This window comes from Mesoplodon mirus, assembly GCF_964341445.2.
Source record: "Mesoplodon mirus genome assembly, chromosome: 10".
Taxonomy (NCBI): domain Eukaryota; kingdom Metazoa; phylum Chordata; class Mammalia; order Artiodactyla; family Ziphiidae; genus Mesoplodon; species Mesoplodon mirus.
In genome coordinates, this window is record NC_138986.1 from 21429791 (window position 1) to 21454690 (window position 24900).

Sequence of the window (24900 nt, forward strand, 5' to 3'; positions counted from 1 at the left end):
CTGTCTCTTAAGTGTACTCTTTTGCTTCCCCTATGATTATTTCTAACCTACCATTAGGTTGTTCCATAAATCTGACGGGGTATGCTGTTTTTTCTGAGATTGCTAAAGAGATACTATTTTCTTTCCTTCAGTAGAGGCAAAAATATTTTATTTATACTTCTTCCATCACACATAAATCATTAGCTTCTACAAATAAAGTGGACTCAGTAGTCTCTGCGTAATTTACATATACATTAGATATCAATGCATGAAGATATAAGAAAATACATTTTATCTATAAAGAATTTTTCAAAGATTGAAATTAAAATTTACATATAATCATTATTGATCTGTGGTAGACCTCAGAGACGAGAAAAACACTCTCCTTCCCTCATTAACAAGAAGCCTGTTTCAAATTTTCAAGAATCAACAGAGCTGAATTATTGAGCAATACTAAGAGTATTGCTAATTTCAAATTGTTTTGGGGCAACAGAATATAATCCATAGTAAGAGAAAAACAACCAAATTTTTTGGGAAACTTCTGCTCTTGTTTTTAACTAGTTCTGTAACCAAAGCATGTAGTCAGTGATAATACTTCTCAAAAAACTCAAATGCTAAAAATTCCCTCTTAACAGTCCTACATTTCCTTCTCCTGTATCACACAAGACCTTTTATTCTCTCCTTTAGACCCCCGCATGATTGTCTTATGAGGAAAAAGGCTCTCGAGATTGCTATCTAATCTGTTTCTAAATCTCCTCTCAGCCTGTGCAACTCAGTTATGTGAGCTAGGTGGGAATTCATCTCAATCTTGAAGATCCTGAGACGACTGCACAACTTCCCGAAAGCACTTTCTTACTGCATAATTTACTACATAGTTTGTATTCTAAAACAGCAGAAGCAGAGCTAAAATATTGATTTGTGTTTCTTTGTCTAGCATATACATTCCAGTCCTTCAGTACAATTGTGCTGTTTTCAAAAATTCAAATTAACTTTAAACAAGAACTCGAAGTGTGCAGGCTTTAGTTAACTTCCCTCGAATATTACGAAACTTCTGCCAACGGTGAATGCCAAAGTACTGGCAGTACCAAACAGAAACGAAGAACCTCACAGTAAAACAATAGAAGAGAAGTAAAAAAAATACGTCCGTAAGAGAACGGTGCCTTGAAACAGAAAAAAAAAAAAAAATTGTGGTGGGTTCTCCCAAGGTGAGTGAGTAAAAGGCGAGAAACAGAGTAAGCGGCAGTGTCAGGGCAAAGGGCACAAATTTCACAACTGCACAGATGTAAAGAACCCTGGAGGTTTGTCACCCGGTTCCCCGTCCCATGGTTGAACGAATCCTGGGCCATGATCCTTCCACCTCTATTTAAGAAGACAGACATCTCTCTCCCACGCCCTCCTCCCGATGCCCCTTTCCAAGAACGCTGTCACCCACCTCCGAGGACCGTACCCAGGAAGATGCATTTCTTTTTGTGACGTTTCAGAAAATTCCACGTAGATCTCAGCATCTTCAGGCCCTGGGGGTGCGGGCTGCCTAAAGGGAAGGAAGAATGGTTCACCAGGAAAACGTTTCTTCGTCGCCTGGCACGGACGACCCGGCTGGACCGCCGTCGTCCCACTCGGTGCTCTCCAAAAATCACGAACGCGACTTTCCGCAGAGACTGTCACCGGAGCGGGAAGGGGGCGTGGACTGTAGCTGAGCAGCTGCGCTTTCTGTTGCTGCCGGCGCGCCGCCGCCGCCGCCGCTCACTAGCCTGAGGCGCCGAGGTCCGTCTAGAATTCGCTCCCGAGTGCCTCACAGTTCGATTCCCCCGGAAACGACAGCCCGCCTCCACCGCGTTCCGTTGCCAGCGCTCCTCCTCCGCCGCGGCCTCTAGCGCTGAGCGAGGCTGCCCCGGTGCAGTATGGAGGCGAAGGTAGGGCCCACGCAGACTACGGGCGGCGCGTGCTCTGTGTTGGCGGAGGAGACCGAAAAGTGGATGGAACAGGCGATGCAAATGGTGAGGGGGCGGGACGTGGATGTATAGGGTGGGGATTTTCTCCAGCTTATCCTGACCCAAGCATTCGAGTAAACGTCCTCGGGGGTGTTTTCTGGTTTCAGTAATCTCGATGGCGCTCGCATTCTCTGGGTAAACAGCTGGCTTTACTGTCCTGAAATGTTCTTTAGCCCATTCTCACAGTGGTTGTGAGGAAAGGAAGAGACGAAATACAGAAATTATTTCTTTTTCACTTGTTTGAAGTATGCGCCAAACATCCCTATTCGGGGGCTGCTGGCACGGGCGTGCTGCGTCCCCTTGTTTCCTGTGGACATTCGCAAATCCTCGAAGTCACATTATTTTGTATTTATGACCTCTTGACTCTCTCTAGTAGAAGGAAGGAAGCTGAGGATGTTTCCGGTAGAGAGCAGGATAAAAACAAGTCCCTGAACAGCCAGATTCTCATCCATCCATCCATCCATCCATCCATCCATCCATCCATCCTTTCACTTCCCTCGCTCCCTTCAGGACTCCTGATTAAGGAGGGCTCTAATAAGATTTGTGTTTAATCCAAGCTTTACCCATACTTACGTGTCCCATCGAACTCTTTAATAGGGATAAAAGTCTATTTGGCATGTATGTATATGTATATAAATCATGCACACACACATATATGCATATGTTCTTTTAAACTTGTTTCTCATACTCTTTTGAAAGTGACTCACAGTAAAAATAAAAAAATCTATTTTGTATTACATTCCAGTAAACACACACAGATAAAATTGAAACAAAAGTTTTACAGAACAGTACTTAATCTTCCTATGTACAGTTTTCCTGGTATTTCTCTTTCATTGCATTTTGGAAAAAAAAATGCTGGTCATCACTCCTGATTTGATTTCATGACCCACTCTTTAAGCCCACTTCAAAATTTATTTCCCCCATTAAACTTGCAGGATACATAACTCTGATACTTTAATGTTCATATGTGCCTTTAAATAATTAATTTGTAATTTGTAATATGGAGTTGTTTGTCCTGAACTCCTTTTATGTTACTAAATTCTCCAAGTTGGAGACAAGGAGTTTTCATGTGATATCAAAAATCTCACTCTCCTTACCCCAAATCATTTCAATAATATCATATGCCTGGTGGCGCCTTTTTTTTTTTTTTTCTGGCCGCGCTGCGCGGCGTGTGGGATCTTAGTTCCCCCACCAGCGATCAAACCCGTGCCCACTGCAGTGGGAGCGCAGAGTCTTAACCACTGGATGGCCAGGGAAGTCCCTGGGCAGCATCTTAATAAGTAGTGAGGATGATAATAAATGCACATGAAGGCTAAAATATCTCAGATTAAGCTGCGTTTATATCTTTCTATGGGCGAGAGACCTGGAGGCCAGGGAATGCCGGAATACTGAGAATTCGTGGTCTCTTCCGTTTATTTTCATTTGCTTCAGGAACTCTCCTCAGAGTATTTATGTAGAGCTTGTGTCGATGAAATTTTGAGAGTTGTTGTCATAGAGGACTCAATAGTGGTTCCATAAACAGCTAAGTTTAATCAGTCATTGAGCGTTTCCACTTTGTGTATCAGAAATGTGTTTTCTTTCCGTCCTTTCATATCTTTGTACTACTCTCTAGTCTTCTGGACTAAACATTTGAGTCTTTTTACTACCTTTTGGTATGACCTTGGGCAAGTCACTTTATCCCCCTAGGGTATTGCTTCCTACTCTATAAAATGGGGTGGTTGAACTCCAAGTAATTTCTAAGCCCTCTCTGGCCTTGACATTTTTGTCTTTTAATTAGATTATAAACACCTAGGGGTATGATTACCTAGTTTATCTACACAGGGTCAAGGAGGTCCTTAGTTTGCACTTATTTTTTTGGTTTTGGCCAATAGTATATGTTTATTCCAGGACTTAAAAAAGGGAAAAAAGGGCTTGTCATAAACCTTGGGCTTTGTCCAACCATTCCCTCCCCACTAAAGAAACTTCAAATCTTAAATTATTTCAAAGAATTGTTGAAGTAATTGAAAGTGTACTGTGTACTTCTGAGAAGAATTTAAGATTAGACCAGAAGTACAGCTAGTACCAAATCTGGAGGCAGCAACTTAATCTCTGATTAATGTGTTCTGAGGAACTTGAAAGTGAAATGTCCAGTATACATGTAATAGGGAGGATACTAGCATCCCCACAGCACTTGTACAGAGTACACGTATTTATATGACCAGTTCAAGTAACTAGAATGTTTGTCTCTGATGTTAGCATTTGTTGGGCAAAGGCCTGGAGGAATTGGAATGGAGATGGATTCTTTAAAGTATATAACCAAAGGCAGAAAACATAAAAGGAAAATGAATAGGTTTTAGTTATATAAGTATTGAAAACTTCTCCATATTAAAAAGATAAGATACAAAGTAACAAAGCAAATGACAAAGAGGGAAAATATTTGCAATGTAAATAAAAGGACAGGTTTGATAACCTTAATGTATAAAGAACTTTTACAAACTAATAAGAAAAGATGTACACCCTAATTTTGAAAAAGTCGAAGGATATGAACATGCTATTCTAAAAGAAATACAAATAACTAGCAAGTGAACAAATGTGCAGTTTCACTAGTAATAAATTAAATTCAAGTTAAAAAGAGTTACAAGTTTTCACCTGTTAAATCGGCAAAGGTGAAAAAATTATAATGCTTGCTGTCGGTAAGGGTGTGCGTGTGAGGAGCTGGCTAGTTGGTTGCTAAAACTGGGGCATCCTTTCTAGAGGGCAACTTTGCTATGTATATATAAAAAAGCCTTAAAACTAGTTTATCCTTTGATCCAGTAATGCCTTTATGGTATTTTTTTCCCAAATGAAAATATTTTAATGTTTTCTTTTTCTGATTATATAAATAATTCATAGTCATAAGAAATTCAAACTATAAAAAGATTTAACAAATTAAGTAATAATTACCTAAAAATCTTACCATCAGAGATAATGTTATAAAAATTTTAGGAGCATCCTTCCACGTATCTCTCTGTCCATGTGTAAACAGACATATATACTTTTTTCTTATATTAAATCTCTGTGCTAGGTTTTTTCAGATTTATTTTTTGACATATATATGTTTAAATAAATGAAATTACGTATTCTCTTTATGATTAAGAATGTCTTTTTCTAGACGTAAATATTTCTTATTTTGGTTTGTTTTCCTCTCACCCCCATTCCATAATACTTTTATTGCTATGGAATAGATTACCAAAAGTGGGACAAAGGATGTATGTATTTTAAAACCATCTAGACATTTTAAGATTGCCTTCTAGAATTATGCTGCCCAATGTAGTAGCCACTAGCACATGTGGCTATTTAAGTTTAAATTGATTAAGGTGAAATAAACTTAAATATTCAGTTCCTCAGTCACATTAGCTGCATTTCAAGTACTCAGTAGCAACACATGGCCAGTGGCTACCATATTGGACAGTGCAGATCAAAGGATATTTCCATTACTACAGAAAGTTCTGTTGGATAGCACTGGTCTGAAATGGTCACAATTCCACCCCCAGTGTATGAGAATGTTCTGTCCTACCGCTGTTCCCACTAGCCCTGAAATTATCACTCTTTAATAGTTGGCAATGTTATAGGCGAGAAGTATTATAATATCTGTGTTGCTTTTTTTTTGTTGTTCTTTGATAAATTTATCAAACTTTAAATAAAGTTCTCTATACTTTATTATTGTTTGTAAAATCACTATTTTTCATGACAGTTTTCTTTTGGAGAGCTAAGTGTATAATAAAGGTTATTGTTTTAATCATCAGAGCATATAATTCTAAGGGTGTAGGCTTAGAATCAAATAAAAGAATAACAGTGTTGCACTTTTACGTTCCAGACACAGTGCCGTGGATAGTGTTTCATATAGGCCATAGTGTATAAGCCCCATAGTAGCCCTACCCTATCAGGTGTGTATTATTACTGTCCTCATCTTCAGAGGGGGACATTGAGGCTTAGAGTGAAGTAAACTTCCCAGAGTTAGGGAGCTGGTAAGGAGAGAGCTGTGATTTGAGCCCAGCCACTTGTCTTCACCCCCGCCCTGCCTGTACTGTGCTGTGTTTGGTTGCTCACTGCTCTCCAGTGCACCCTACTGGAACTCTCTGCCTATTCACTTTCATCCCACGGACTACCAGTGTATTGAGCATCCTAATTAGACACTCGGATTTTTTTTTCTCTGTGAATTGCCTAGGCATATCCTCTTTTGCCCAATTTTATTATTAGTTTTATTTTAAAAAATCACATTGTAGGAACCCTTTGTATTCTATAGCTATTTCTAAGAATAATTCATAAGGAAGTGATGGAGATATAAAGTTCTTCACTTGTTTATAATAGTGAGGAATTTGAAAAATAGCCACATGTTCTAGTTAAACAGTAGGGGACCAGTTAAATGAATCATAAATATTCATGTAAAGGAGCACCATCTAAGCTTAAAAAAATCATGTGCTGAAAAAGTATTACTCAACATAGGGAAGTGTTTGTAATATATTTCTAAATGAAAAAGGCAGACTGTTGAACTGTTTATATAGTATAAATCTATTTGACTTTTTAGAAAACTATGAACATGTATATGCAGGCATAGAAAAAAAACCTGAAAACTTTCTGTCACAGAATAATAACAGAGATCATATTTTGGAGTGTTGGGATTGAGTGGTTTTTATTTATTTATTTATTTATTTATTTATATTTTTATTTATTTATTTTTTGCGATTTGCGGGCCTCTCACTGTTGTGGCCTCTCCCGTTGTGGAGCACAGGCTCCGGACGCTCAGGCTCAGCGGCCATGGCTCATGGGCCCAACCGCTCCGCAGCATGTGGGATCTTCCCAGACCGGGGCATGAACCCGTGTCCCCTGCATCAGCAGGCAGACTCTCAACCACTGCGCCACCAGGGAAGCCCGGTTTTTATTTTTTGATGTGTGGATTTTTTTACCCCCAAGTTTTTTGCCTTGGACATACTTACTTCATACTTAGGAAAAAAGAAAGCGTGAGTGAGTGAGTGTGTGTGTGTGAGTATGTGTGAGTATGTGTGAGTTGTGTGTGTGTGTGTGTATTATCAGAGTCAGAGATAGAGGGAGAAAAGTTGCAAGTTTTCTACAATAAATCAATTGCGTATTATTGTTATTGCATTTTCTGGGCGCCTAGTATTACTATAATATTGTGCTAGGTCTGAGGAACAATTCAAAAAGAAAACAAGCACAGACACATGTGTTGTAACAAATGTGGTGTGATTTAGTGTTTCCTATGTGTTAGGCCTTGTGATGCGTGCTAGGCCTGCAAAGGTGAGCAAAACAGGTTTGCTAGTGCTTGGATCTAGTGCTTGCCTCCCAGGAGCCTCCTGTTTAATTGATGAAATTAAGCCACACACAAATGAAAAAGTTAATGGTTACAAGTTTAGGGTCCAAAATAAGAGACAGATATAAAGTACTATCAGATAATAGGCGACGAAGTCCAGAGCAAGTCAGTTGAATTAAATTATAGGATGCTTTCTTAACTTTGAAAAGGGAAAATTGGATGTAGGTGGATGGAAAAGGAGAGAAAGGTTGATCAAGCAGAGGAAGCGTCAAGTCCAAAGAAATGGAGGACTTGGTCTTAGGTTAGGAGGTGATCCAGCTGTTTGTTCAGAATAGGTCTTCCTAACAGGAGCCCAGGTTTTAGGGGGATCTGTAAACCCTGACCCTATGTATAAAAGTGCCACATGCATGTTCCTTTTGCACGTTTGAGAGTCCATAACATTCATCAGATTCTCAGAGGGGCTCTGGAAAGTTTAAGAACCAAGGACCTAGAAGGATAATGAAAAGTTAGGCTGGCTCATTTGGCTGGTGGGCAGCATGGGTGGTAGTTGGGAGGCTCTCGGTGCCAGGTTGAGGAATTTAATGTCGTAGGGGGAAAAGAGAGCTTCCCAGAGTCATTAGCAGTAACAGCTGTAGCGTAGTTTGACCTTTTGAACGTTATTATTTTCTACCTAAGACTTGTTCTGGCTAAATTGTCTTTTCCCCTGATTTTTTTTTTTCTTTGTGGGAGATATACCTGGGGACTCACCCAGAGTCTGTGCACACTGCAGTCTGTCCCCAGCTCTCCTCCTTTTACCACTGCATCACTAGAGAGTAGTTTAGGGGAGCGATGGCTTTAGAGAAACTCCAAAATCTCTTCCATCCTAGAGCTGTCATTGTCTGTAACCTGCGGGCTCTGACCAGAGTGAAGGAAATGACATTTAAAGAGCAATAGAAATGACATTAAAGACATTTGCCGTAGAGACCAGTAATTGGGCCGGGAAGAAGAGAGATTCCATTCTTCAGTTTTGAAAGCTGATAATTTATTAATTTATGAAAGACCAAGTTGCCATTTTAAATAGTGACTGAGCCTTGGCTCCTGTCAAAAAAGATGAGAGAGTTAAAAACCTACCTGCACACACTTCAGACCTATCTTGCCTGAATTCTTGTGCATTCATAAAGAAGGGATCAGACCTGACAGAAGAGTTGGTGGGGGTACTGCAAAGGACGAGATGGGATGGGTTGAAAATTCTTTTCAGCTTAATTAAATCTATTTTGAATGTGACAGCAAAGCAAATATATATTTGATATGTGCATATATACACATGTATTTTATATACATGTAAACACACCCATCTATATTTTTTTTTTATTGAAAAACATTTCACTCTAAACTCACTTCCATGGGGTTTTTGGGTTATTCTCACCACCTCCTCCCTAACTCGCCATTCCAGCTGCTCACCCCCTCACTGTGAGCTTGACAGGCTAGGCCATTCCTCATCAACAACATGATTTGCCTTTTCAAAATACTCCCTTCACTCATATTTTCTCTCTAATTTGGACAGCAAAGGAAGGCATTTCACAAAAAAACACATTAATCTAAGGAAGAAGGAAGATAATATTTAGGGTTGGGAAATAGAGTTAAAGGGAGATAATTTGCTGGAAGGGAAAAAGAGAAAATCCAAAGGAAAGAATGAAAGGCACAAGCCCCGTCACCTGGAGACCCTGGTGGAGGGGTTGCCAGGCCCTGCAGTGTGGCCCTGGCTGTCTTCCAGGTGAACAAGTCAGGACTTGGAAGGAACCCTCCTGGGCAGCTTGGGTTCACCTTCTCCCCTGCCACTTACTCCCTTTCCTCTTACTCTTGGATTCTCTTCTGCACATTTGAAATGGCCACATAGCCTCACATAGAATTCTTCAGGAGATAGTTTTAGAGAAAATCCTTGTCACATGGCTCCCCATTTGTTTACTCTTGCAGTTTTTTTTTAATCTTTAAACTTTCTATGCCTCACTCTCTTGCTAAATGTCCCCTCTCCTTTTGTCCCTTGAACTAGACCTACTAAGAATCCAAGCACTGATAAAGTAGCTGATCAGCGGTAATTACAGTAGAAATTAGAGATAGAGCCATGGCAGAGAGCCCAGGAACCTGACATCTGGTAGGTGCTCCACAAAGACTTGTCGAACAAGTGAGTGGATGGAGCCAGATTGCCTGGGCTCTACTCCCAGCCTCTTACAGGGGCTAATTCCATAACCTTCCCATGGCTCAGTCTCCTCATCTGTAAAATGGGGAAGCTCACGGAACCAGTCTCATAGGGTTATAAACTAAAGGAATTAATACAGTGCTTAAAATAGTCCTGGATCAAGGTAAGTTTTTCAGTAAGCTCTAAGCTCTTATTATTTGCAAGCTCAGAATCAGAACACTTGAGATGTAGACATAACAGTCTGTTGTAATAGAAACTAGAAATGTAACTTAGAGATAAGTCACTCTTCAGGTCACTGGTTTCATTCCCTCCATTCCACCCAAATTGACCCTTCTTTCTTGGCCAGTTTTTTCCTTGGATCTTCCGTAACACCAGACACTCCTGGTTTTCCTCCTACCTCAGTAGGCACCTCTTCTTAATTGCCATTGTAAGAGCCTTCTCTGTTTATTCCACCTTTATTTTTTTTAATGTTTCAATTTGAAATAATTACAGAATCATAGGAAGTTGCCACAGAGTATACAGAGAAGGCCCACATACCCTTCAGGCAGTTCCCTCCAATGGTAACATCTTCCGTAACTGTAGTAAAATATTAGAGCCAGGAATGTGGCATTGACCCAGTCTGCAGGGCTTGTTCAGATTTCATCACCTTTATGTGCTAACCTTAAACTGTTTGTGTATGTGCGTGTGTTTGTGTGTATGTGTAGTTCTATGCAATTTTGTCACCTGTTTAGTTTTGTGTAATCACCACCAGAACTGCTCCATCACCACAAGGCTTCCTCATGCTACCTCTTTATAGCCACCATCCCTCCCAAACCCTAAACCCCGGCAGTCATTAATCTGTTCTCCATACCTGTAGTTTTGTCATTCAAGAATGTTTTATACATGAATATGTCACCTTTGGGGATTTTTTTTTTCATTCAACATAATTTCCTTTAGATCCATCCAAGTTTTGAGTCAATTAATAGTTGATTCCTTTTTATTGCTGTGTAGTTTTCCATGGATAGATGTAGCACACTTTGTCTAACCAGTCACCCTTTGAAGGACATTTGGGTCATTTCCAGTTTTTGGCTATTATGAATAAAACTCCTATGAACATTCATGTCTGTATACAAAATTCTGTATTGTATGAACATAAGGTTTCATTTCCCTGGGTAAATAAATGCCCAAGAGTGCAATTGTTGGGTCATATGTTAAGTACATGTTTAGCTTTTTAAGGAACTACCGAACAGTCTCCCAGGGTGGCTGTGCCATTTTACATTCCTACTGGCAACATATGAGTGATCCTGTTTCTCTGCCTTGCTGGTATTTGGCATTGATACTTTTTATTTTAGCCATTCTGGTAAGTGTGTAGTGATAATCTCATTGTGGTTTTAATTTACATTCCCTAATGGCAATGCTAATGTTGTGACCATCTTTTCATGTGCTTATTTGCCATCTGTATGCCCTCTTTGATAAAATGTCTTTAAATATCTGTTGCCCGTTTTCTAACAGTTTTTTTTAACTGTTGAATTTTGAGCATTCTTTACATAGTCCAGATCTAGACTTTTGTTGAATATGTGGTTTGTAAATATTTTCTTCCCGTTTTAGCTTATCTTTTCTTCCTCTTAACAGGGTGTATTAGTTTCCTATGGGTGCTGTAACAAATTACCGCACACTTGATAGCTTAAAACAACACAAGTTTATTCTCTTATGGTTCTGGAGGCCCAGAGTCCACACTGAGTTTCACTGCGCCAAAACCAATTGTCAGCAGGGCTGTGCGCCCTCTGGAGGCTCTAGAGGGGAATATGTCTCCTTGACTTTTCCAGCTTGTAGAGCAACATTCCTTGCTTGGTTCATGGCTCCTTCCGCCATCTTAAAAGTCAATAGCGTAGCATCTTCAACTCTCACTCTGCTTCCGTCATCACAGTGCTTTATACTTTATGTGTCAGATTTCTCTCTGCCTCTCTCATAAGGACACTTACGACTGCATTTAGGGCCACCTGAATAACCCAAGGTAACTTTCCTGTCTCAAGATCCTCAACAAATACTTGATGGATGAAAAAATGATTTGTCTCTTTTGTGTACCCCAGGTTATGTGTCATCCTAAGCTTATTTTATCTTGTTTTCCTTCAATTAATTTTTTTATTTTTGTGAAGACAAACAACACAAAGGAAAACTGATCAAATATTTGAACAGGAACTTCACAAGAGATATCCAAATGTCAGTAAACTTACAAAAAAATGGTAAGCCTCTTAACTCACCAGGGAAATGAAAATTAAAACCACAAACACTATCTCATATCCATCAGAATATCCAAAATAAATAATATTAACAATTCCAGTTGTCAGTGAGGATGTAGAGCAACGGGAACTCTCACACACTGTTCATGGGAATGTAAATTATTACAACCACTTTGGGAAACTGGCAGTATCTATTGTATTAAAGGCAAACACACACATAGCCTCTAACCCAGTAAACTTACTGTTAGGTATATACTCAACAGAAATTAATAGTACCTGAAGAGACAGGTATAAACATGTTCATACGGCATTATTAGTAATAATCAAGAAGTGGAAACAACCCAAACATCTATCAACAGATTGTATAAATAAACTGTGGTATATGCATACAAAGTAATATAGGGCAATGAAAGTGAACTGCAGTTACAAGAATGAACATGGATACAACTCACAAACATACGTGAAACAAAAGCAGCTAGAAACAAATATATATACGCCGTGAGTCCATTTATATAAAGTTCAAAAACAGGTATAGTTAAGTCAGAATAGTGACTTAAGCTTACTTTAAATTTCCTTCTTTGTGCGATGATTGCCTTAACTGCACCAGAACTTAGTCTCCACCCTCCCCAGCTGTCAGTCCTCCTCCTGGCTTTCCTTTCTATAGTAGCCTGTGACACATTTGTATATTTATTTGTATGTAGTCACCAAACCTTGGAACTCTTCAGTCTCTCAAACTTTGCATAAACTGGGTATGCTTTAACTGTTTTTACAGAACTGGGACAGCACTAGCCTGTGGGTAGTTCTGACACAATTCTGAAGAATGCGGTCTTATTGCTTCAGATACTGTCTGTTTACACCTCTCCATGCCCCAGCTCTATCCCACCACTCCAGATGGGAGAGAAGTACAATATGCTCCCACCATGTGCCTCTCCTTTCAGCGCTTTTGGCCAAATGATAAGCGTCAGTTGAGCAAACTTGAAGCAGCTAAGGAACCCATGCTAGCATTATGATAGACATTATTGCTACTGTAAATAGTGTAGCTGGGAGCAAGAGCCTAGTGCAGGAGATAGAACACACTGTTTTCAGCTAAGTCTTCAACGTGGCACTTTATATGCCCTATGGTGTGTGAAAATACCTCCTCTTAAATGGGAGTCTTGTCTTCCAAAGGGTCTTCCGGCCTGCCAAAGTAGGAAATGCTGTGCCTTTCTAGAAACAGCTGTACTTGGGAGTTTTAACTGTAGTGAGGTGGCAATGATTGTATACTAGTCCACGGGTTGCACCCGTTTAAGGTTCTCTCTCACCTGTGGTATCAGGGCATCCCAGAGGTAACCTGCCTGTTTTTGCTCTCTGCCTGAAGAAGTATTCCTTAGCTCTCCTGGGCCCCGGAGCTGCTGGGGTTCCCTCAGCCATAGTGCTAGAAGAAAAATGGACAGCCTCTGATAGAGGGGAGACTTTGCAAGTATAATAATTGGTTTGCCATTCCTGGGATGGTGATGGAAGTATGCCTAAACTTATTTTTCTCATTTGTGTTTTTCAGTTGAGGTATACTTCACCTACAGTGAGATGCACAGGTCTTAAATGTATTGTTCATTCAGTTTTGAGTGATGCAGACATCTGTGTAAGCCACATCCTTATCAAGATAAAGTTTTCACCACCACAGAACATTTCCTTGTGTCCCTTTCCAATCTACACATCCCCTTTCATGAAGCAACCACTGTTCCAATTTCTTTCATCGTAGTTTAGTTTAGTCTGTTCCAGTACTTCACATGATTTGTGTTTGACTTCTTGTACCTTAGCATGTCTGAGATTCATCCATGTTGTTGTGTGTATCAGTAGTTTGTTTCTTTTTTATTGCTGAATAGTATTCTATTGCGTGGATGTGCCACAGTTTGTTTATTCATTCTTTTGTTGATGGACACCTGTGCTATTTCCAGAGTATGGCTATTATGAACCAAGCTGTTATGAACATTCTTTTACAAGGTTTTTTGATGGACATATGTTCCCTTCTCTTAAATAAATACTTAGGAGTAGAGTAGGCTGTGTGTTCACAGGCTATATGTATGTTTACTGCTTAAAGAAACTTCCAAAATGTTTTCCAAAGTGGTTATGCTATTTCTTTGTATAGAGTGCTCCTAAACTTTTATTGTCTCACTTAGAGCAGAAATTGTGGGCTCAGGGAGATATCCAGTCTGGTCACCTTTATGCTGTTGGAACTCTAGAGGATATTTTCTGTAATTTTTAAAGAAACAAAAAAATAAGTACAATTTCAACAAGGAAAGAATTTTAATAAAAGATGTATAAATGTTACTTACTCTTCTACCTCTTTGCAGATATATACACTATCTCAGAAAAGGTGCATAGACCCTGGCAATTAAAAAAAAAGAGTCAATAGCAAAAAGAGTCAATAGCGGTCTTTTGATTACTTCTGCTTCCAATGAGAAGCAAAAAGTCAGGGGACTCAGGACCCATGAAGGAGATTTGTTCCTGAGTCTCCTTAATATGGATACGATAGAGAACAAAGGCACTAAATACTAAAGTATGTTTGAGAAAAGGGAAGGCTGACCTGCATTTCTTTGTTCTGGAGTTTGTACATGTGTGTACTGCTCAGGCTGCATCTTTTCTCTCCTACCATCTTGTCATGTTTTGAACATTACCTCTTAGATTTTTCATTTTGTCTTTCAGGCCAAAGAAGCCCTAGAAAATATTGAGGTTCCTGTTGGCTGCCTTTTGGTCTACAACAATGAAGTTGTAGGGAAGGGAAGAAATGAAGTTAATCAAACCAAAAATGTATGTGAGTTGAATAGTAGAATTGCAGACATATGGAAGTGATGGTAGGTATGGAATGAATTTATCGTAGTTGACTGGAAGATGGGTCTGTGTAGAGTCCCGTGAGTATCAATGGAAAGATGGTTTCCCTAAACATCTCTTTTTTTGAATGCCCTTTTTTTTCCTGATTATAAAAGTGATACATGTTGATTTTTTTAATGAAAATTCTACTTTATAAAACACATCAATTTAATTCATATCATATCCGTTAGTACCTTTAAATAATGTATTCCTTGTGGTAAATTAAAAAGTCACCCTCAGTTGATAGCTATGAAAGTATGAAGAGATTGTATAAAGGAAGCTATTCCTAAATCAGATAATTCAGTGAAATACAGTCTCCACCACCTGCTGTCTCTATCAACAGGTACACTTTAAAAGCTTGTGTGACTTTAATTTATTGTGGTTAGGTTGAGAAGTTCATGAATTAAGGCAACACTTCCTGAACATGGTATCACAACAGTGTGTCACAGTGAGTATAATTGAAGTATCAAGTTTTAGGATTATAAAAAGTGCTAGGTGGACCCAAGGATAGCTTATAACTTTAATACCCCTCACACAGACCTTGATCTTACTTGGGAGCCAGAGAACAAGCTGGTGTTGGAACTGGTGCTGTGAGGACTTTAAAGTTCATCCATCACATCTATCAAAAAGGAAACGCAGATTTAGTGAAACACAAGCAAAATAGGAACCCAGATTCACAAAGCAATTGTTATGTGGATATCAAAATGCTTATGAGATAAGTAATAAACCATAATACAGCAGTTAGTGAATATACAGATACTTATACAGGAGTGGAATTTTGTGTTTTAAATAATTGTCACATCTCCCTATGTATATTTTGTGGTTCAGTACAATATCTTTAATGTGAGATCATTGAATGTCCTAGCAACATCCATCTAAACCCCCAGTGACCTGGGTTTCTTACACACCTTGAAATTAACCTGGATTTATTTTTAGTTTTCTATGCTCTATAGAAGATTACCCTATAATCACAGTATAGAAAGGCTCTTGACCCCAAATGAGGAGACCTGAATCCTACTTTTGGCTCTGATACCATCACCCTCTGTCACCACCACCATCACCTCTCCCAGCTGTGTGTCTTTAGTAACCTCCTAACGTAGCTTAGCTTCTGGTTCTTCAGCAGTAAAAGAGTTGATTGAGATGATTTAGGTCAACGATTATTTCTTGAGAACTATGGGGACAGTTGATTCAGTAGTTCTGAATCTGATTTTTAAAAAGCACCCAAGTTGGGGAAACTTTTCTTTTTTAAGCTCCCCAGTTCTGGTGTGCAGTCATGTGTGGGAAACTCTTTGCTAAAGCACCTTCCAGCTCCGAGTTTCTATTAATTCTGGGCCAGCAATGCTCCCATCTGCCTCTGGCTTCCATGGTACCTTGGCCACTGTGCCAGCACTTTCCACACCCTGCCCTATGTCACAGGTAAATGAACACCTTTCTGTTTGTCCCATCAAATTTTATACTCGTTGAGGACAGAGACTTTTATTCCCACAAAGAGTTTAGCACAGTGGCTTATATATAGTTGACATTCCATGTAAGTTTATTGATAAACATGATTATCATGAATATTATCAATAATTATCACATAGCAGAGTGCATATATCACGTTATGCGTCATTGTGCTTCATATAATTCAGATCGCTTTATGAGATGTAGACACCAGTATATCCAGTATTACACTGGGGAAACCAAGGCTTGGAGAAGCTATGTAACTTGCCCAGGGCTGTATAATCAGTAACGTCACAGTCAGGATTCAGATTCAAGTGTGGTTGATTCCAGACTATGTGATTTCTCCTCTACTCAACTACTCCCATGAGGTATCTGAGACTGATACTAGAGTCTGCCAGTATATAAAATCTCATCCCAAAGAAAATACAGGTGATGACATTCCAGTGATGACATTCTAAATATAGACTTGCTTAGAGTGAGGTCAGTGACAGCCTTGAAAACATATTTGTAACTGGAACATATGCTTAGGAAAATTTCACGTGTCCCCTGAAATATTCAGGAACCATAGACACATTTTTTTTTGAGACTTATCTCTCTATGGCATTTTAATTGAAAGAGTGTCCCCTAAAGTACTTAGGTACTTAACTAAAAATAGAGCATAATTCGTGTGGCATCTCAGATTAGGTGTCTTTTGTTGGTGAGGTTATGGTACTTGAACTAGGAACTACAGTGTCAACTGCTAAGGGTGTCCTGAAACCTTTATTTGCTAAAACGCTGGCAGAAATGATAGGCCTATTTTTCATATTCACTTTTGAATATTTGTAAAATACAGTTACATGTAGCCAACAAGGTCAATGCAAGCACCTCTTCTTTCAGGCTACTCGACATGCAGAAATGGTGGCCATCGACCAGGCCCTAGATTGGTGTCGTCGACATGGCAAGAGTCCTTCTGAGGTGTTTGAACACATGGTGCTGTACGTCACCGTGGAGCCGTGTATCATGTGCGCAGCCGCTCTCCGCCTGATGAGTATCCTTTGACTTCACGGGTTAATGTCTCGTACTCTTCCTGTGAACTCGAAAATGGCCAAACATTATAGTAGAAACATAACCCATTTCTACTACATGAAAACAGAGACTTATGAAACAAATTATAGGAGGTGCACGTTATAAAATACAGTATCCCTTGGCCAAAAAATTTTTAGGAAAGATTTTTGAATAATAAAATTACCTCATTTTTAATATCAATAAACATATAACAAGTAAGCTAGAGCAAGAAACACATGACAAACTGTTGTGTAAAGATAAACCATAAATTAGATTATAAAACAGTGTGCATAGGAAAAGATCTGAAGACTATGCATCTGTTTTGCCTTTAGTGAAGAGATTATAGGTGATTTAAAATTTTTCTTTCTCTGTTAATATGTTTTTATTGTTTATTTTTGCCTGAATACCTATTACATAGAAGGCTTGAAAAATTTTAAGTCAGAAGTAAATACAAAGTAAAAAACAAATCATTTATGATACTATAATTGTAAATAAATGGGAAATTGATAAAGTTACAGCTCTTTGAATTCTGTCTTTCATAGAATAAGCGACACAAATACTGAATACAGCAAGTTAACCTCTAAAGATCTTTTAAAAAATTATTTGATAATTCAACAACTCAGTTTCATACTTGCATATTTTTATGTACTTATTTTGCTGTGTGTGTGAATCACTTAATCACTTTAAAAATAATAGAGAGGGTTTTGAGTATGAAAATATGTACAATTTCCACTTTATAAGCTCTCTGCCCATCCTGCCTTACAGAGTGGCTCTGCTTTAGTCTGGTTTGTACTAGGTCACAGGTTGTATTTGCTTGAGGAAAGAACAGGGAAAAATCTATTATTTTTAAGAGGTGAAAATCCCTGGATTAAATTCCTGCCTCCTTTCTGGCTCCAATTCTCTAATGATTCCAAAAAATCATCTAGGAAAGATCAGAGAGAGCACCGAGCTCTGAGCATTCAGCAGCTACACAGTCAGTTTTCATTCCGTTTGCAGTTGTGACACATTAGTTTCTATATTCTTTAAATTTCTTTCTTTTGTGTAACTGGATTGTGTAACTGGATTTTTAAGACGAAGCCTAAGTTTAATTATATTTTAATAAGTGTGGCTGTTTTTTTGATAATTAATTTATTTTTTGGCTGCGTTGGGTCTTTGCTGCTGCATGCAGGCTTTCTCCAGTTGTGGCGAGCGGGGGCTATTCTTCGTTGTGGTGAGCGGGCTTCTCCTTGCAGTGGCTTCTCTTGTTGTGGAGCACAGGCAATAGGTGCGTGGGCTTCAGTAGCTGTGGCTCGTGGGCTCTAGAGCACTGGCTCAGTAGTTGTGGCGCATGGGCTTAGTTGCTCAGCAGCACGTGGGATCTTCCCGGACCAGGGATCAAACCCATGTCCCCTGCATTGGCAGGTGGATTCTTAACCACTGCATCACCAGGGAAGTCTCAGTTTAATTGTTTTCAAGAGTAGCGTGGCCTTTCCTCTCCAGGCTAGCTGGTATAAACCCACCCTAGTTTTGTCACGGTAGGCACTTGAACTGCACACTCTTTGTAGGACCTTAATTCTTCCTTAGAAATCCCGCTGGTTGTCTATGGCTGTCAGAATGAACGATTTGGTGGTTGCGGCTCTGTTCTAGATATCGCCTCTGCTGATCTACCGAATACTGGGAGACCATTTCAGGTAACATGAACTGTTATACTTCTTTTTTTCTAATTACTGTGATCTCGCTATGGGCTTGCAAATAGTTAGCGTGTGCTCAGTACACCAAGAAGCCACGCTAGAACCAGGTGGGCTCTCGGGACCTCTGGTCAAGGTCATTGATGCCTCAGTGTAAGACAACAGGTAATCATTTCCAGGTGAGTGCTCAGCTCTCTTAATTAACAGAATCCCTCCAGAAGGAGAGTCCCCAGCCTTCTGAGTTTTCCTCTAACAGTCTTCACCCATGCCTTCAGCTATGTTTGAGGACCCTACCACTGTGGGCGTTCTCCATCCATGCGTATGCCTGGCTCCACGCTGTACCAAGTTTGTGTGAGGCTGGGTGACAGTAGATGCTATTTACAGTGAATGTACAATAATTTTGCACAAAGTCAGTCGTTTTGCTTGATTGCCCTGTACTATTTTTGGTGCCTAGTAATCAATACCTGTTTTCATTATTTTTTTTTCCTACCTTTTTAATGTTGAAATTTCCCCCAGGCCCAAGAATCCACTTAGAAATTCTACTTTCCCTTTAACCTTGCCACTTCTCCCAAAGTTTTTATGTTTAAGGCTATGAACAGTAGGAATTTATATTTCAGCTTTTGGTCTGTAGACAAATACCAGTTTCCATAAACTGGTTTGATTGTTTTATTTCTCCAGATGTAAGGTTAATCCTAAAAGTATTATGCTTTAAAAAGAAAAGGACTTAACAAATTGCTGGACATGGTGGGTAGTTAGCAACAAAGACCTCAGATATTCTTGGGAGAATATTAAGTACCTACGAAGGGCTAAATTTGGCTGAATCCCACTGAGAACAAGATTTGGAAAACATTCTATTTTGAGTTTTCCCAGCTGAACGTTGACTTTCTTAACAACTCCTGCACTTTTGAGAATAGATGACTTTTAACATCACATCAGAAAAGAAATTGTAATAGAATGATGGAGAGTAAGCAATACAGTTAGCTTGATCATTAAAAAAATCTGCAAAGTGATTTGCTTTTTCCAGTTGCTTCTACCAGTCGCTCACATTTTGCTTACATAACTCTTCGCAAGTGAATTGCTGACTCTACTTCATTTATGGGAAAGATCTAAAGAATTTCTCAAAGCTTCTGGGCAGAACAAAGATGAGCTATTGGATATCAGACATGGGGGAACATTTTTGACCAACATGCTGGTGACATTGAGTGCACACCATCCTCTCCTGCACGTCCCTGCACAGAATCCAACAGGATCTGGTTGAACCAAAAAATAAGTTCACTTGCAGTGTGTGTACCTGACCAGATTGGCTCCATCAAAATGAATGGCCATGGTTTGAAGCCACATCTCCAGATTTGATACCAAAATATGGGGTTTTTTTTACAGTGTTTTGAGATTCTAGAGAAACTATCGATACCCCACCCCAGGCTTCTGGATGCTGTGTTTTCTACTTTTATTTGGCTGGCTTAGGGTGTGGGTAGGGGTGAGGCGGGAATTTGTGGGAGGTGGGATGCTATTTTTGTATTGCAGAATTATAGATTCTTTTAATACTGTATTATAAGCAGCATTAAAGTTCATAGAGGAGACCTACAGAACTATTCTTTTCAAAGAAGATGGTGATTAATTTACTTTACCTGCCTTGTGTAAAAAAATTATTTTAATTAAGAATATGTGCTTTTTGTTAAAGCCACAAATTTGTAGCTATACTAGATGCCCGAAAAGATTACCTTGGTAGCTTAGAGGGATCCAGTTTCCTTCTCCACCTGTAACTCAGTGGGTCTGGTCCCTGAGTGCACATTAGAATCACCTGGAGAGCTTGGACCCAAGCCTGTGCTTGGTCCCCACCCCAGACCCACTGAATCGGAAGCCGTGGAGGGAGGGGGAGCATTGGTATTTTTTTAGTGAGCCCCCAAGTGATTCCACTGAGCAGCCAAGGTGGAAAACCAAGGTTCTAACTTTACCTGAGAGGAGAGTGCTTTGTGCAGGTGGGTGCTCATGAGACAATGAGGAGAGGTGGGGGCCCCGGGGGACAGGGACACTGAACAGCGTAGGAAACGCCGTACTCACCAACATGGTTAGAAGACGAAGTGCTGAGAGGCCAAGGGAGGAGAGGGTTCTAAAGAGAAGCAAGGGTAGCCAGTAGTCTCCACGACTGCAGAGAGTTGAGGAGAGTGAAAAGACCAGTGTTATGGTCAACAGGGGCCCTTGAGATATCGATAAGAGGGCAATTCTGGGAGCACAAGCCAGTGAGGATGAGGTTGGGGAGGAACCGAGAGCCGCAAAAGTGACGGCCACGATTCGGGAATGTTCTCTGGGAGGAGCAGGGTGTCAGCTTGCGTGGGGGACAGGGTAGAAGGAAGATTATTGGGTTTTTTTTCCCCAGCTTTATTGAGATATAATTGACGTACAACATTGTGTGATTATAAGGTGTACAGTGTGATGACTTGATGCATGTATATAGCAAAATGTTTATACCACAATAAGGTTAGTTCATACATCCTTCACTTCACATAACTACTATTTTGTTGTTGTTGTTATTACGTTATGGTGAGAACACTTAAGCTCCCCTCTCAGAGCAACTTTCAAGCATACAATACAGTATTGTTCTCTGTAGTCACCATGCTGGAACTTACTCTTCTTATAACTGACAGTTTGTACCCTTTGACAAAAGTCTCCCCATTTCCCCCACCCACTCCACCCCTGTCAACCACCATTCTACTCTCTGTTTCTATAAAGAAAGTATTGTATATATGGTCATATATATATATATGAATATTATTCAGCCATAAAAAAGAAGGAAATTCTGCCATTTTCAACAGCATGGCTGGACCTCAAGGGTGTTATGTTAAGCAAAATAAACCAGAGAAAGACAAATACTGTATGACCTCCCTTACATGTGGAATCCAAAAATATCGAACTTGTAGCAGGTTGTTCTGATGGGGAAGGTTTATGCAGGCTTTGTGGACCCAGGCAGGAGCCAGCTGAAGCACAAGAGAAAGGGAGGCTCATCTTGAGCAGTGGACCACACTCGCCAGCCCAGTGCTGGCTCCGTCCTCTCCTGGGCACTGCTTCCAGATGGAAGATTCCCTGGTGCACCTCCAAAGGGGGCAGCGTATCAAGTCCAAACTCCTTCAAAGCCCTATATATTTTGACTTCGTTTTTATTGCTTTAATTTCTTTCCTTGTACTCCCTTAATAATCACCCCACCCCCATCAGTTGGTTTTCTCACTCACGACCTAAACCTATTCCTACTCTTTCCCTGAGATGATCTGCTCACTCTTTTTAAATATTCTCTATCGTTAAGGCAAGTTTAACTTTCATCCCCCTGCTGTTACCACAATTTCTATTCTTTCACATGTTGATCACTTCTTTGAAGGAGCCTACCAAAGATAGAACAAACTGAACACTTAAAAAAAAAGTCCTTTGTAGTAAGGATCGACTGATTTTTTCTTTAAAGAGCCTGAGGGTAAATATTTTAGCCTTTGTGAGCCACTTACATCTCTGTCACATATTATTTATTTTTTAACCCTTTAAAAATATAAAAACCATTCTTAGCTGACCATTTCTAGCTGTGGACTGCCAACCCTAGCTCTATAGAATCAAACACTTAATGGGCCACCAGTAAAGAACAGCAGATAAAAATAGCTTAGTGCTTAGTGAGCACTTAATGATATGCCAGGTATTTAACAGGGGTTATATTATCTAATCTCATTTAATCCTCACAAAATCCTTTTGGGTTAATTGCTATAATTCCCTGTATTTTACATATGAGGGAACCGAAGCATAGAAAGTTTAAGTATCTTACCCAAGATCACATAGCTAGTGATTTGTACTATGATCACACAGTAGTTGATTGAGAAATAATAATTAGTTGATCGAGAGAGATGTTTGAGACCCTATGTCTATTTTTTTTTGGAAATATGCTTCCTTACCCATGTTACTAATATCCACAAGGCGTGTTAACATTGGAAATATGTTTACATAATTATGTATATATTGCAGTTTTTGTGGGATACAATACACATTTTCCTAGGCCTACATTCATTCTCAGCTTTCTCGTTTCATCAGTGCATCCCTGGATATCGGGCTGAGGAAGCAGTGGAGATGCTAAAGAACTTCTACAAACAAGAAAATCCAAATGGTCAGTTTTCCGCTACTGTATGTATGTACTTCACGTAAATCAGTACGAAGAGAGTCTGCGCGGGCCTGCCTCTTCATTTCCTCTTTTTCTTTTCTATTCTTTTCACAGCACCAAAATCAAAGGTTCGGAAAAAGGAATGTCAGAAATCCTGAACTTGTTCTAATGAAAGACTCATGCTCCTGCACGACATTCTTGGACAGAAAGCTGTTGACATTGTTGAATCGTATGTTTATATATTGTCCTTAATCCATGGGAAAATGGTTTTTCATCATTTGCTCTGTTAAGGGAACAAATTAGCACTTCTAAAAAGTCTGACAACTGCAAACAACTCCTAGATTTCCCACAAGCTGGAAGAACATTTTTAAGAAGGGGAAAAATTAAAGATTGACGTTTTAGAAATCAGTAAGCAGTGCCTGCTTTTCCTGCCAAAATCGTTATGCTCAGTCCAGGAAAGTGCTGACTTTCAGAGGATGTGTATATCTGGGCTCAGTTACCTGGTGTGTCTGCATGGAGCGCGTTGCCCTATGGACACCTGGTCTAGGCTTGGCCTTTCAGACTCGGACCCTTCATTCTTGGCAGCCACTATGTTCTCCCAGGGTGTGGGGGGCAGGATGTGACTTCTTTGGAAATTGTATATGAATCATATACATATAGACCATGATTCTATGGTCCTTAGAGCAGACTTTTGCTTTTATAAAGCATTTAGAGAAAATACGTACTGTTAAAACAAGTGCTTAAGTATCATTTAAAAATTACAGCATACTGCTATTGTAAAATCTGATTTATGCCTTCTTTGAAGATGAGTAGTCTTAACAGTAAGAGAAATGCATAAATGGACGACTCCTTCTTTGTTATTGAGCAACTATACTGTGCCAGGCTCTGTTCGTTCGCTGAAGCAGTGAGCCAAACAAAGAATCCTGCCCTCATGGAGCTCATATTCTAGAAGGAGGAGACAGATAATGAGCATAACAGATTACACAGTATGTTAGAGGGTGATAAAAATTATGGCAAAAAGAAACAGAACGGGGTAGAAGGGGTGGGCGTGCCCTTTGGTGGTGGGAATGCTGGTTGCAGAATTATGGTTAGTTTCATCTGAAATCAAGCACAGTTATTTCTCTTTATAAAAATCCAGATTTAGAATTTAAGATCTAAAATGTAAAAGGACTTCCCTGGAGGTCCAGTGGTTACGACCCCTCACTTGCACTGCAGGTGGCAAGGGTTCCTTCCCTGGTCAGGGAACTAAGATCCTACATGCCGTGCGGCGCGGCAAAAAACAAAACAAAACAAAAAGCAAAACTAAAATGTGAGCGTGTCAGCACAACCCTCAAAGGGTATCCACGGCAGGAAGTCCCAGGTATCCGTGCTTCCTGACTGCGGCAGGGGTTGCCTCTGATGAACTGCAGCTTTGCAGAGCCATGCCGGGATGCTCTGCATCTGCCCAGAAGGGGGCCTCGCTGTTCCACCAGAAGCCCAGCTCCAGGCCCTGGAGGGCAGCTCCTCAGTTGCATTTCTTCAGTGGATTTATTTCCTTGATGCAAAGCATCTGTATTTGTTGGTTCTGCCATTTGAGCGATGTCTCTGACTTGTTTGTTTTGAATTACATTACAGGCTGGAATGTAATTGTGGTAAAGTATTTTTATATTGCCAAGAGTAGCAGTTAATCACAGTTACATGCTTCAGAGGATTTATAATTGCTTGGTTTTGTACATGTGTGTTTTTATCTGCATTTGAGAAGTTTTATGGAGAAGAATATGCATGATTTTAAATCTATAACAATGTTACATGTACCTTCCCTTCAATTTCACCTACTTTAAAAATGTTCTTCTCATTACATTTTAGTGCTTTGACTAGGTTATTCCTTTTTGCCATTGGTCATGATTCATTTCTGCTTCTTATGCTTTTCTGCAAGCAGACTTCATTGCACTTATCATCTTCGTGGCATTTTCTTGGGGATTGTTGGTAGATAAAAACCCTGGGAACTTTTTTCTGGGGAGTACCACCCTTTAAGTCCAGCCAAGCTTCTTATGTCAAGTAGGTTCTTGGTAAACATTTGTTAAATAAAATTATTGATTGAAATTTAGGGAAAAATTAATAATAAGGAGAATATCTGGG

The 24900-nt window shown here is 39.7% G+C and overlaps 2 protein-coding genes across 3 annotated transcripts in view; one reads left to right on the forward strand and one right to left on the reverse strand.

The window, feature by feature from the left end:
* Positions 1-1715, reverse strand: part of PEX3 (peroxisomal biogenesis factor 3) — a 36553-nt gene extending 34838 nt beyond the window's left edge. The window contains exon 1 of one of the 2 annotated variants that reach the window (XM_082634248.1): positions 1427-1715. In XM_082634248.1, the coding sequence (XP_082490374.1) occupies positions 1427-1484 (58 nt within the window). In that variant the 5' untranslated portion in view covers positions 1485-1715. Of the gene's footprint in view, positions 1-1411 lie in introns of both variants that reach the window. The other variant, XM_082634247.1, reaches the window with a different exon arrangement.
* Positions 1716-1776: 61 nt separating this feature from the next.
* ADAT2 (adenosine deaminase tRNA specific 2) lies at positions 1777-24900 on the forward strand. Its single transcript, XM_082634249.1, has 6 exons — positions 1777-1976; positions 14335-14439; positions 16819-16969; positions 18550-18656; positions 22716-22788; positions 22897-24900. Exons 1-6 carry the CDS (start codon positions 1881-1883, stop codon positions 22938-22940), a joined length of 576 nt encoding a protein of 191 aa, XP_082490375.1. The 5' UTR covers positions 1777-1880; the 3' UTR covers positions 22941-24900.